This window comes from Brachionichthys hirsutus, unplaced genomic scaffold (assembly GCF_040956055.1).
Source record: "Brachionichthys hirsutus isolate HB-005 unplaced genomic scaffold, CSIRO-AGI_Bhir_v1 contig_299, whole genome shotgun sequence".
In the NCBI taxonomy this organism is placed as follows: Eukaryota; Metazoa; Chordata; class Actinopteri; order Lophiiformes; family Brachionichthyidae; genus Brachionichthys; species Brachionichthys hirsutus.
Genome location: NW_027180562.1, coordinates 58,168 through 70,943, shown reverse-complemented (window position 1 = coordinate 70,943; position 12,776 = coordinate 58,168). Strand labels below are relative to the sequence as shown.

The following is a 12,776-nucleotide window of genomic DNA, read 5'->3' as shown; positions in this document are numbered from 1 at the left end:
TACGAGCCGCATTGTCACTGCGTGGTCTGGCAGTGATTGAGCTGCATTCCAGAACACATTTGATTTGGGTCAAACCAAAACAAAGACATCGCGTCGCACGACTGACTGACTGTCTCTTGTTCACTTTATAATTTATCCCCCCCCCCCCCCCCCCCCACATCTCTGCAGGAATGCATCGCGTAGACGTGCGATGATCGTGGGGCTGTGCGGTGGAATTTTACCACGTCTCCCCTTTCACCACGTCCCCTCGGCCGCTGTCCTAATGTGCAACGTGTCCAAACGGCCCGGAGCCGCTGCACAGACACACCATTGATGACGGGACGGGGAACAGGAGTCGAGGCGGAGGCATCAAGTATTAGATAGCGTTTGCTTAGAAGGACAAGTAACAGATTGTAGCTTCGTTCCAAACACGTCGTGGGTTAATTCGAGTCTACAGATGCGTTCGTCGCGTCTGTGTCGGGCGCTTTTGTTCCACTGCATCGGTAGGTGTGGTTCAAAAATGTTTTCTCGTGATTCCCCGAATCGTATTTGTGCGCGTGAGGTGAGCTCCTTGAAATGCGCATTCTTCCCAGTGATCTAAAAGGCAACTGATCCCAAATGTGACCCCTTTGACCCCATGCTGTGCTGTCTGGACTTCCTGCAGTGACTGATGGCTCATTTTTGTGTCTTCTGTAGGCTTTTTACAAAAAAGAGGGACGGCTAACCGAGGCTCTGCTACGACAGGAAGACACAAAAGTCCATAGAATAATTCATTTTATCTTCTGGACTAATTGGCGACAGACTGGTTTTGCCTATCCATCTTTGCGTTTGCACAAATGGAGAACTGTAGGTGAGCTGACGCTTGCCCCCCCCCCCCCCCTCTCAGGATGCTGGCTCTGAGGATGGAGCGGGGCAGGCGAGGGGGCAACGAGGTCGAGCACACGCAGAAAAGGTCTAGCGTGGCTTGGCAGGTGGGGAGGCCCCTTTCTCACCAGCAGAATGTTAACATCAAGGAGAAGATCTCCCAGTGGGAGGGTCGCAGTCAGCAGGGCAGCAGCCAGGAGGCCGGTGTGAAAGCTCACCCTCCGACTTGTTCACCAAGTGCAGATTCCCCGGGCAACGGATGTTCAGGAGGCGGGACTCACACAAAAGTCAGCCTCTCAAACGCATCAAAGACCTTGGACTTTAGGGAATGCCCTTCGCAAGCGGGACACGGCGTGACCGGAAGGAAGTCCGAACCTCTGCGGAACATTTCGACTACAGGAAACAAACCACTTGCAAAACACATATTTGTTCCTCCTACAGGGGGGGATAGCGCTGCTAAATCTACAGGCGAACAAATCTGCAACGCCGATGGAGGCCGACAAATGGATCCGATCGTGGCTGCTGAAGTAGCTTCCAAACCTCTACCTCTGTTCATGGATGACCAAGATAACATGCCTGCCGGAAACTTCTACACCTCCCGGGGCTTCTGGCGGAAGCTCGAGGGGGACAGATTGCTCTGGCAGAGGGGAAAGGAGTCTTCAGGTGATGCCCAGGCTCCTCCCAAACCGCTGAGAACATTCCAGTATCAGGGAAGCATCAACAGCGATTTGGTGGACAGAGCTCAGTGGGACAATGGATCCCCTCAAATAAACAGCAGGAACAGGAGGGTCGCCAAACCGCCGAGCTTCCCCCTGCCCCCGTGTCCTGTAGCAAAGACTAACGGGCTCTCCAGGCACAAAAAAAACAGGTGAGTACAAATGAGTCTTAAACAGGCGGGGCCGCAGCGCATTGCTTGGTTTGGATTTTTTTCCAAAAGTGCTCTTTGTGGACCGAAACAAATTCACGTCAATGTGTGCAAGACTGTTTTTTTAAATTTTTTTAGGCCAGTTTTGGGGAGGGTCTGAGTGCTGGGCGGGGTCCAGGTTTGAGGTTTGATGTCACAAGATATCACACTGCTTTGTTCTCTTTGCTCATTACGTGACCCAGTTCCTCAGCAGCCACGCGGCGGTCGGCACGCACATCCACGCGTTTTCGTTCCCTGATGATGCCAAGCTAGTCGAGCGTGTAGAAGCACATTCGGCTCAGGACCCGGTAGCTAACGCCTGCCTGACGGCAGGGAGGAGAGAGAGAGAGAGAGAGAAGGTGATGAAAGGAAGACCAAGTCCTGCTCGCGGTCCCCAGGATAGGATCAACATTACATTTCAAAGCGGCCCGATGAGGAAACTAAATGTCGCTACGGCGGCTGATATCATCATGTTGCCAACCGCTCAGTCATTTCCTGTCCTGCCACTGTGTTGCTGTTGTCTAATATCAACTTAATGGCGGTTGAACATGGTACGCGAACGGCAGTGTGGCGGCAGCCAGAACGCCGCTCTTCACCGCCTTGCCTTCCCTCCTCTCCCTGCCGCAGGAAGTCCTTTGAGTATGAGGATGCGGCACGTCTGACGGCGGAGCAGGGCGCACTGGAAGGCGGAGCCGGGAACGCCGGCCTTTACCACGCCTACTCTGACGACAATATTTATGAGGACATTGTCTGTAAGTGGACAGTTTTTGCTTTTGTTTTGTTTTCCAACTGGAGACAAAGACAGGAAGTCATTAAGGCTGTTGGGTTCCTATTCAACAGGCCGACGTAGGACTTATTATGCTGCTATGAGAGAACCAGTCTTAGTGTGAGGCTGTGCAGCGATCAGTGAAATAATGGGGGGGGGGGGTCTTTTTATGGGCCTACAAAGGGGCCCGGTTTTAACAGATGTAAGAGGCTCTGGAATATTATGACAAACATCCGCTAGTCTGGGCTTGCCAAAGAAATAAAGGATCAATACTGATCAATGTGTTTGCATTGTATTTATTTATTTGTGGGGCAGAAGAGAACTTATCTCCAGGCATCTCTTAGCAACTTATTTTCACACCTTCACCTGTGCAAAAGGAGTATTTTCTATCAAGAAAATCACCGATACATGTATTGACATTATTTAAGTATAATGCAAATTCCAATTATTTGTAATTGTAATTTTAGAACGAGACGGTGTTTAACACGGGTTACATAGCAGCAATGAACAGAGCCGCAGATTCAGTGCAAGCACAGCTGCAGACATCTGTATCAGTTCGTGTTGGTATGTTCAGAAGTTATTCTCTTCAGGACTGGCACAGATGAATTCAGAATGGAATCGCATGAAAAGGATTTGTTTTCCTTGTTAATGTCTCTTTTTTTTTACTCACTTTATTTATGGTGCTCTCTTTTGCTTCACCCTTTCCCCAGGTGAGGTCACCAGGGATGACCCCTACGAGGATGCCAAGCTGGCTCCCATGTGCCTCCCTGTCCTCAAGTCTCAGACCCAAAAGGTCGTGACCCCATTCCACTCGTGTCTCCTTTTCCCCCCAGTCGATCCTTTGCTCAACCTGAGCTTCAGAAGGGAAGGGCTGACTGTGTGGTAGTAAACCCGTGGTTCTTGACTTCCAGGTGCCTCGTGAACCCCAAACCTCGCAAGGAAACTCTGGCAGAGTGGAGAGGAAGAAGCTCCAAACGATAGCAGCCTCCAAACCCTCGCACTGTGCCGACGCTCCGAAACTCCCGGCACCCCGGCGCGCAGCCACGAAAAAAGCACAGAGGAAACCCCAGGTAAAAAAGAAAAGAAAAAAGAAATGAATCCCATCACTGGGTTTCATGCCGAGCTCGGTTTTCTGTGGACTTGTAGTACGACAACATAGTATGTACTCAGCTGACACGTGATTCATGTCGGGAAGAAAAGGAGTGGGTGGGGACTTGCTGAGCAGGAAGAAGAGGACGCCGAGAAAGACACTGATAGTGGCCGGGCAGCATGCAGGCGCTGTGAACGTCCGACAGCCTTTGTTGGGACTCATGGCGGTGGAAGGCGTCGGCACAGCGGAGAGTAACTTTAGCAATAAGGTAACGGCAGTGCCGAGGTCGATCCGGCAGTCTGGTGACGACTCGGCAGTCGGGCTTGTTATGGGATGGCATTTTAACGAGGTCTTATTGAAAGGTAAAACGCTAACTAGTAATAGAGATCGTGTGCAGCGAGCTAGTTATCCCAGTGTCGATTATATCTCTGACAGGAAGAATGAAAGTGACACAGACGTACCTGCAATGCCTCCGCTTGTCCGTTTATTCGGTGTCTTTTGCTGTCACTCCTTAATGTCGTCGTACGAGTTTGTCTCCTTGTTTGGAAGTGCCTTGTTGTTTGTCCTCCTCAAGATAAGTGCCAGCTTCCTGCGTGCGTTTGTTCCGTCGAGCCGAGCGCTGGCGTCTCAATGTATTGCTTCCGTCCACCATCAGATATTCGACTCTGCTTTTTTGTTGGAGTGTAAACGGCAAAAGAGAGGCAGGAAATCTACAACGTGATACTTATTAAAAAAAATATTCAGTCCCGGAAATCTGTTGTCCCCGCACAGTACGTCAACAAGATTGAGACCATCTTCGACGACAAGCGGGGGAGGAAGAGGGTGAAGAACCAGGGAGTCTTGGTGCGAGGTAAGACCCAAACGCCACCCGGCCGCTGACGGGACACGCGAGACGCCGAAGCGAAGTCTGCATTTGATTATACCTCCTCACGTCTTTTCTGTTCCGCTGCGTCTCCCTGATGTCTCCTTTCTCTCCTACAGAGGAGACCAGCGGGACCGAGAGCGACCCTGAAGACAGCAGCAAAGGTGTGATGACAGCAGGGTGTCGGTTGGGAATCGGAATCGGTATCCGGAGTGTGAAAATGAAATAGAACTGGATAAAGAAAAAAAAAAAACTCAAATGTTTCATATTGACCTTTTGACCGTAGCTTTAAATAAATGATCTTTCTTCTGTTGCGTCTGTCATGTGACACGTTAAGATCAGTTACTCAAAATAGAAGTATTTGCTTCATTCACTTGTTAAAAATGCTGCTTTTGGATTTTTCCTTTTACAGTATTATAAAGTCAGATTTGATGCTTTTGTTTGGACAAAACAAATAAATCCTACAAGTTGCCTTTTCCCTGCTTGTAATTGAAAGGCCGGTAGAAACACGCTGCTACGCTCGACTGTGGTGCTCAGAAGTAAATGCAGACGCTCGAATTGAAAATACACATTTATAATGATAAGAATTTAATAATACTTTATGATATATATTTATTTAGTTATATATTTCATTGCCTTATCAAACGCTAACATTCCTGCTGAGCCTCAGAAATGTCAAAATCAAATCAAAAGCCTTTACGGACTTGTGGAAAATGTTGTTGGACTTGTTTTGGAGTTCAGTGACTCGTGCTGTGAGACACAGACTGCCGTTTTGGGTGGACCCAAGTTAATGTTTACACTGTGTGTGGATATTTAAAGAAATCGCTCCAGCGCGCTTGGGTGGCTTGCATCCCAGGAAATCCACGGCGTGTATTGATCGTGCTGTGGTTTCCTGCAGGCTCCAGGAGGCCGGTTTACAAGCAGTCTACGCTGAAGCGTCGCCCGACCTACCGCACCCTGGAGAGAGACCTGATCCAGCTGCAGCAGCAGCAGCTGTTCCAGATCTTTGTGGTGGTGTCATTGAGAAAAGAGTCGCATGGAAAATCCTACTGCCCTGAAATCACACAGCAGTTTCCTAAGATGGTAGGAAGGAGCCTTTCGCACTGTGGAAGTGTCCTCCTTTACCTTCACTGGGGACAGAACTGTAGCTTGATCACGCTGCCGCTGGGACGGTTTATCGTCCAAACTTAACGTCGCGTTCGGCAAAATTAAAGGTTGAGGATTCTTATCGGAATCCTTCAAAAGTGCCGGAAGAATAGACAAGTTAACCCTGGATAACGAACTGTGCTCGAATCCGAGTTTAAGGTGACGTGATGGGTTCTTTTTTTGGGAACAGTTCATGCAAGTCCAGAACTTCTTCTCTTTCAGTTTGATCTGTCGTCCCGGCTCTCCAGAGAGGCGGAGGATCAGCTGAAAGTCATTCCAAAGTTTTGCTTCCCCGATTCAGAGGACTGGAAACCGTCTGGATACACACCAAAGTCAGTGCATGCAGTACTGCAATATCTTTCAGTAGTATGTCAGATATATACAGCAGTATATATCTGAGGCTGGGGTACGCTGTCCTCTTCGTTTTCGTGTATTTTTGTTGTCTTTCTGCTTTTTACACCTTTCTCTGTTCATAATCGTCCAATGATTCCCTTTTTTCAGCATTTAGCTGAGTGCTATCAGCGAAGTTCTGTGTAACGTTGGCTTTAACACCGCCGCTCCCGTGTTTTCATTTATATCAGACAAAACCCATAAATTTCAAAAGCAACAATTAAAACTTTCCCCCTTCGGATTAATTAAAGTTTCAGCTGGTCTAATTAAATCTGTGATGCTTTTGGGGCATGGGGGGGGGGGGGGGGGGAGGGGTCTTTTAATCGTTAGCGGAGCACATTTTGTTCATTTGTGAAACCCTCTGCCTTTCAAACATCTGCAGTTAAACAGAAGACACGTCTGTCCGGATCTGATTTCTCTCTGCTCTGCTTTAATTTACAGGCTAAATAGTCCGACCGCTAATCTCCTTTTATATACGTGTTTGTTGTTTCCTGGACTAACTTGCTTTCTTTCCGTTCTCATGCCGGAGGTCTTTCAGTTGCATGATCTCCGTGTTGATGTTGTTTGTGCTTGCAGCGAGACGTTCTCCTTCGTCCTGACCGGAGAAGACGGCAGCCGCTGGTTCGGTTACTGCCGGAAGATCTTGGTGAGAGTGCGCTTGTGTGAATCATTTGCTCGAGCGCATACGTATGTGTGTATGTGTGTGTGTGTGTGTGTGTTTTGTGAGTTATGAGATGGAAGCCGGCCTTACGCGCGCTCACAACGCTCTGTCGTACGCCGTAAGCCGCTTCTGAAGCATTGACAGAGAGCGAGAGGGAAGTTATTGAATTAACTTCCCCTCTTCTTGCCTCACAAAGCGAAGCTGCATTTGGTCCCTTTAAGACCCAAACCTGTTCCGTTTATAACTGTCAAGCGCCTGCAGCTTTCCGGTGAAGCTCTTCATCCCGAGCCTGACTACACTTTTCACTCAGTCGACTCGCCGACGAAGTTGCCCCTGATGACGCCCTTAAAGCCGTTCAGAGGGGAGCAGACCTTTGATCTTACCTTCCTGTGTTATTTAGTGGAAGACGCACGTTTGATGTGCTTCACAGAGGCTTTACCTGCTGGATGACCTGTGAAACTATGTGTGTCTTTTAAGCCCGGGGGGAAAGGGAAGCGGCTTCCGGAGGTGCACTGTATAGTCAGTAAGCTGGGCTGTTTCAACCTGTTCACAAAGGTAAGGCTACCGAACAACCCATCGGCTTCCTTGTGTGTGCCGATGGAAGCCTTTGGGGGGGGTTCATGCAGGTTAATTGGTAATCCTCTTGGAGTTTGTCACAGTTGTTCCTGTTCCTGTCACCAGTGCGGAACGAGGCAAGCAGTCCCTTGGTTTGCTTTGCGTTGCAAAAAAATTAACTCTTTGAGTTCCATTCACGTCTAAAGACGTTTTTTTCACTGCCAACCCTGGCAAATAAATCTGCCTCTCTTCAACGGCCAATAACCCCGGAACGAAAAATGATAGTAAGACACTTTGTTTTTCCTGATGAAAGAAGATAATTTAATTTTGGCAGGTTCCGTGTGTGCATATTCATAGTAAATAATATTCTGTGGGGCTTGGAATATCGGGAAAAATGCATGAAAACTGAGGCACTCGGCATATAGCTGAGCTGAATATGGCTGGCACTCAATGAGTTAAATAGTGTGTATAGGTCCCGCCCGTCCTCTCGGTGCGGCTGTGACCCAGAGTGCTTTATTTGTGTGTCTGTGCAGATCTTGGAGGAGATCGAGCGCCGCCGGGAGGTCTCCCCAGCCCTGGTTTACCCTTTTATGCGTAGCGTGATGGAGGCCCCGTTCCCAGCTCCAGGGCGCACCGTCACAGTCAAGAGCTTCCTCCCTGGCTCCGGGAATGAGGTAACCCTGAAACCAAAAGAGGAAATGCTAATTAGTAGCTTTGCTGCCGCTAACCACTCCTCTCTGCAGACCAAGGATGGGTGGGTTGGTTCTACCAATAATTCAGTCACAGCTGTTCACAGACTCAAAGTGGGCGGCTGCGGAATATGTAGCCCGCGTGCTGCCCCAGAGCGCCCAGGCTGCAGGTGTGGCCTCATCGCTGTGTTTCACGCCACCTGACTCGGTGTGCTCCTGCCGTCCTGCCAGGTACTGACCTTGTGTCGGCCCGTGGACTCCAGACTGGAGCACGTGGACTTCGACAGTCTGTTGCAGTGTCTCAGTGTCGAGAAGCTGCTGCAGGTGTTTGCCTCCATCCTGCTGGAGAGGCGGGTCATCCTCATCGCCGACAAGCTCAGGTACTGCTGCAAGCGCGCGAAACCTGGCCACCGAGATTTATACTAACGATTTACAGTAGAATGTTTTAAACCCTGTATCATGTTTCTGTGTGTGTGTCTTAGCCTCAGCGCTAAGCTAAGCAGGTTTATTTGTTCAGGCTAATGTCGTGTGTGACGTCTCAGTGGAGTCTCCGAGGCCACAGGAACAACGCCGGCTCCTGGACACAACCACCAGAACCTGTTTTTAAAAATGGAAATGAAGTTAAACTCCTCAAATGTAGTTTGGGAAATTGCCCGAACATGAGGAAGTGGAGGTCTGAACAGCGTGTAGGCAACTGACCATGAAGGGAGGAGCCTCAGCAGAAACGTTAACGCTGAGTTGTCGCACAGATCGGGGCGTCCGGGGAGAGTCTGAGACGTCCGTCCTCCGATCCGTGCGAGAACTGATTTCTGCTCCGTCCTCTCCCCCCTGCAGCGTGTTGTCCCGATGCTGCCACGCGGTGCTGGCGCTGCTCTACCCTTTCACCTGGCAGCACACCTTCATCCCTGTGCTGCCGGCCGGCATGCTGGACATCAGCTGCTCCCCTACCCCGTTCCTCATTGGGTTGCTCGCACCCTGCCTGCCGCAGCTGCTGGAGCTGCCCATCGAGGAGGTCGGTCGCAGTCGGGTTCACCGGCACGAAGCTGGAAGGGGCTAAAAATGCACGATCTGAGACTGTCGATTGGAGAACCGCTGGGGTCTGTTTAAAAAAAAACATTCTGCTGACATCGGCATAAATCCGGATTTTACATGGGAAGATTAGCGTTTTATTGCCATTGACGTTTTCATCCGTTCATGTGTTTACTGTTGACATGTTGTGATGTTGATGCTGTCTTGATTGGCTCCTGCTCGGGAGACGCCCCGCGGAGACGCGCCGCCTCTCCGGGCGTGTTGCGAAACCCGGCAGTCAGTAACCGTCGTCCCTTCTTGCTGTTTTCACAGGTGCTCATCGTGGATCTGTGCGCAGACAAGTTTGTTGTTCAGGTGTGTACACACACACACACACACACACACACACACACACGCAAGCCTGTAGCGGGAACGACGGGCGGGGCTCCTGTGGGAAGGACGGCTTTGCCTGCACTTGTCTCTAGTTGGAATGCAGACACGGATGTTAGGCTACACCTAATAGACAGACGGCGAGGAGGCGGGACTCAGAGGCTGGCGTCTCGCCGCCGGTGCTGCTCATTAGGAACGGGCTTTCCCGTTGGAACATTTGATATTTCATTTAGTGACTTTAATCTTACTACAAGCTAATTTACTCAGCAGCTATTTCGGCTGCTTCAGGTTCAGCTGTCTGTTGTAGAGAGCTTCACCTTCAGCTTCATCATTCCCAACTCTGTCTTGCGTTGGCGCTGTAATCCGGCCCGCCCAAACGGCCACAGACGACCTCCAGGCTTCTGGCCCTTCGGATGCTTGTCTCTGCCGCGCTTGCTGCTGACCTTTTCTTTGGCAGATGGGCGACGAGGACTGCATCCTCCCCAGCAAGCTGCAGGCGGCGCTGCAGCAGGTCCTGACGGAAAGGGAAGACATTCTGAGGCAGGAGAACGGAAACGTACACGACGGTGGGTGTGACGGATATCACAGGATGCGCGTCAGCCAGGCGGTTTAAAGTCTCACAGCCTCCGTGTGTGCGTGACCCGTACAGGTCAGCAGGCTGACCTCAGCTCCCTGCTGTCGGAGGGCTTCGTGCGGTTCTTCGTGGAGCTGGTTGGCCACTATCCTCTCCACATGGTGGAGTCGCCCAGCGGTGGCAAGGAGCTGCAGCGAGACAGCTTCCGCAAATGCCACTCGTCACGCGGCGTCCGCCAGTTCCTGCAGCTCTTCATGGACACGCAGATGTTTGCCGGCTTCATCCAGGACAGAGAGCTGCGCAAGGGGGCAGGAAAAGGTGACGGCCTTCATGTAGCAGCGGCATCAGTCACAGAGGGACTTTATGATACAGTTCCTTAAAAAAAGGAAATGTACTATCATAACAGAATTAATACATCGATAAGTCATCTGAGGAAAAGACAGGAGGCGGAGCTAGAAGGGGCGGAGATGAAGATGCTGAGGTTCTCCTTGGGAGTGACCAGGTTGGACAGGATTAGAAATGAGACAATAAGAGGGACAGTGAAGGTTAGAGGTTTTGGAGAAAAGGTCAGAGAGACCAGACTTTGATGGTTTGGACATGTCCAGAGGAGAGACAGGGACTATATCGGTAGAAGGATGCTGAGGATGGAGCTGCCAGTGAACAGGACTAGAGGTCGACCCAGGAGAAGAGACATGGACGTAGTGAGGGAGGACATGAGAGTGGCTGGTGTTGGGGAGGATGATGCAAAGGACAGGGTGAGGAAGAGAAAGTTGATTTGCTGTGGCGACCCCTGGTGGGACAAGCCGAAAGTACAGTAGTAGTAGCATCGTCAATAAATAAAATAAATCCTAAATCTACAAAATAAAAAAGAATTTTGTCCATTTTGATTTGCAGCCTGCAGATTAAGGTCTGAAAAACCTTTGTCCACACGCTGCTGTGGAATCGTAGTCAAAGATGCTGCAGCATAAACACGTAACGCACGTTAAAAAGGACATGATTCGCTGCATGTGAGGAGAACGCAAACTCAGTTCATCTAAACTCTAAAGCAACGCGGCATTTCTGCGGCTCCTCTTCTTCCCAGGTCTGTTCGAGGTCCGCGTGGCCGCATACTTGGATTCAAACCCCGAGCCTGAGCAGAGCGGCGTGAACAGGTTTTTTAAAGGACTGGGTGAGCGTTCCTCCATCAACAGAAGCTCGGTTTCAAAGGTTGCTTTGCAGCAGCTAATGGGGTTTCTCCTTTAGGAAGCAAGATGAAGCTCCTGCAAATGAAGTGAGAGAGACCAACACCCTCGCCTCTTTAAGCGAAAGACTTTGCTATTGAAACGCCCGCTGCTGCTGGATCGTCTGAGGTAATGAATGGAGGTGAGAGTGTTGATGCGAGGACCAGGATTTCCATGGATGCTTGTCTGAGAGCACCGCTCTACTCAACGGACAGAAACTGGAAGCAGCTTATAGTCATTGTCTTTGTGTTTTATGAGGCCGGAAAACAAAACCCCGACTCCAGCGATGGACCGTCAGTCATTGACCCGGAGGCGTGTCGTATCCATGTTCTGGTTGGATCTGAATGTTGACTTTTTAGTTCAGGTTTAGATTCAGCTTGGCGATGATGGTAAACTAAGAAGCTCGATTTCAAACATTTACCATTGACAGTAATCTGAACGGTTCCGACACGAATTAAAGCTGATGTTAAAAAAAATAACGTTTGAACGTTTTACATGTTGGATTTTCCATAAACTGGACAAACATTTTGTTTACTGTTAAATAGACGAGCGTTAAGTTTAAACTTTAACATTTCAAAATGTGTTTGGGCTCATTAAACCTCATCAAAACTATTTCCATTGTGAGGAAATTCAGTCTCTTATTTTCTCTGTTCTCAGCTGGAGCTGTAAATATTCTCATTTTGTACATGTTCAGAGACCCATGTACAGTATTTGTGATATTTTTGTATTAAAGCATACGCGATGTGTTCAATAAATGGGCTCCCAAGGACAGTAATTATTGCCATTAGGCTATTTGTTATGTAGCTGTCTAATCATTTGTATTGATTTGCATTTGAGACCAGATATATTACTCTATTTTATACCGAACAAGCTTGAGGGTGTGGTTAGTGACCCTTTGCTTGGACCTGTTGTATTTTTTTTTTATTGTATTAAAGGGCAGGTTCACATTTTAAAGTCTATTTTTCTACAAAACAATTATTATGCTTTTTACTCTCTGATTGAACAAAACACAATACTTTAGAAAAAAAAATGCTCAAAGAGCTGATCGATGCACCGCGAAAGATCGATTGACAAGCATGTCACCACCACATGGGGGCGCTGTCTCCACGCGCTTCCATGTCAGACGCACTGAAGTAAATCTCACTACCTCAATGTACAGTTATAGAAATATTACTAGGTTGTAGAAGGTACAGCTGCTGTTTGACCTCGGGTAAAATAAAGATTGACATTTTCCAAGATCAGTTTACAATGTAGAATCTTGTAGAATTAACTAATTAAGTCAGGATTGCAAATCCTCGAAACGTCAAGGCGAGTATAAAAGAAAAATGGAGGGTATAATAAATATGTTGATAGTTTCTACCAAAAATGTTTGGTTGTTTTTGGGTGTTTTTAGCTTCAGACTGGTTTATACAACAGAACATTCACCAGCCGCTTCCCGTCTGCCTCAAACTGAATTCTCTGTCTCTTTTGTATAGTCAAACAAAAATGTAGCCTGAAGGCATCAAGCATCACCACAACAAGACAAACTGTAAAGCGTCTTTGAGTTTTCAGAAAAGCGCTATATAAATAAAATGTATTATTATTATTATTATTACCAGTGAGTCAACTTGGATCTGATGCATGCGCAGTAACCGAACCCAAAGTCTGATGAGAACAAAGAGCGTGAGGGACCGTTCAG

General features: G+C 48.7%; 1 protein-coding gene across 2 annotated transcripts; it reads left to right on the top strand.

Moving 5' to 3' along the window:
- Nucleotides 1–788: 788 nt before the first annotated feature.
- Nucleotides 789–12,030, top strand: LOC137915966 (DENN domain-containing protein 2C-like). 2 transcript variants are annotated; one of them, XR_011106451.1, is made up of 19 exons: nt 789–1,711; nt 2,375–2,499; nt 3,224–3,306; nt 3,425–3,583; nt 4,375–4,453; nt 4,585–4,629; nt 5,364–5,548; nt 5,834–5,943; nt 6,578–6,647; nt 7,140–7,217; nt 7,751–7,891; nt 8,138–8,286; nt 8,741–8,918; nt 9,248–9,289; nt 9,762–9,870; nt 9,954–10,196; nt 10,960–11,046; nt 11,121–11,227; nt 11,357–12,030. XR_011106451.1 is itself a non-coding variant. In XM_068759088.1 (18 exons), the coding sequence occupies exons 1-18, from the start codon at nt 867–869 to the stop codon at nt 11,150–11,152; spliced, it is 2,760 nt and encodes a 919-aa protein (XP_068615189.1). In that variant the 5' UTR covers nt 789–866; the 3' UTR covers nt 11,153–12,030. The 2 variants fall into 2 exon arrangements, 1 of the variants encoding a protein (XP_068615189.1); XM_068759088.1 differs by having other exon boundaries at nt 11,121–12,030.
- Nucleotides 12,031–12,776: the final 746 nt, after the last annotated feature.

Coding starts and splice junctions, on each gene's coding strand:
- LOC137915966 (XM_068759088.1), top strand. CDS start 867: ATGCTGGCTCTGAGGATGGAGCGGGGCAGGCGAGGGGGCAACGAGGTC. Junction 3,307..3,424: donor TCAAGTCTCAGACCCAAAAG/GTCGTGACCCCA, acceptor CTTGACTTCCAG/GTGCCTCGTGAACCCCAAAC. Junction 9,871..9,953: donor GAACGGAAACGTACACGACG/GTGGGTGTGACG, acceptor TGACCCGTACAG/GTCAGCAGGCTGACCTCAGC.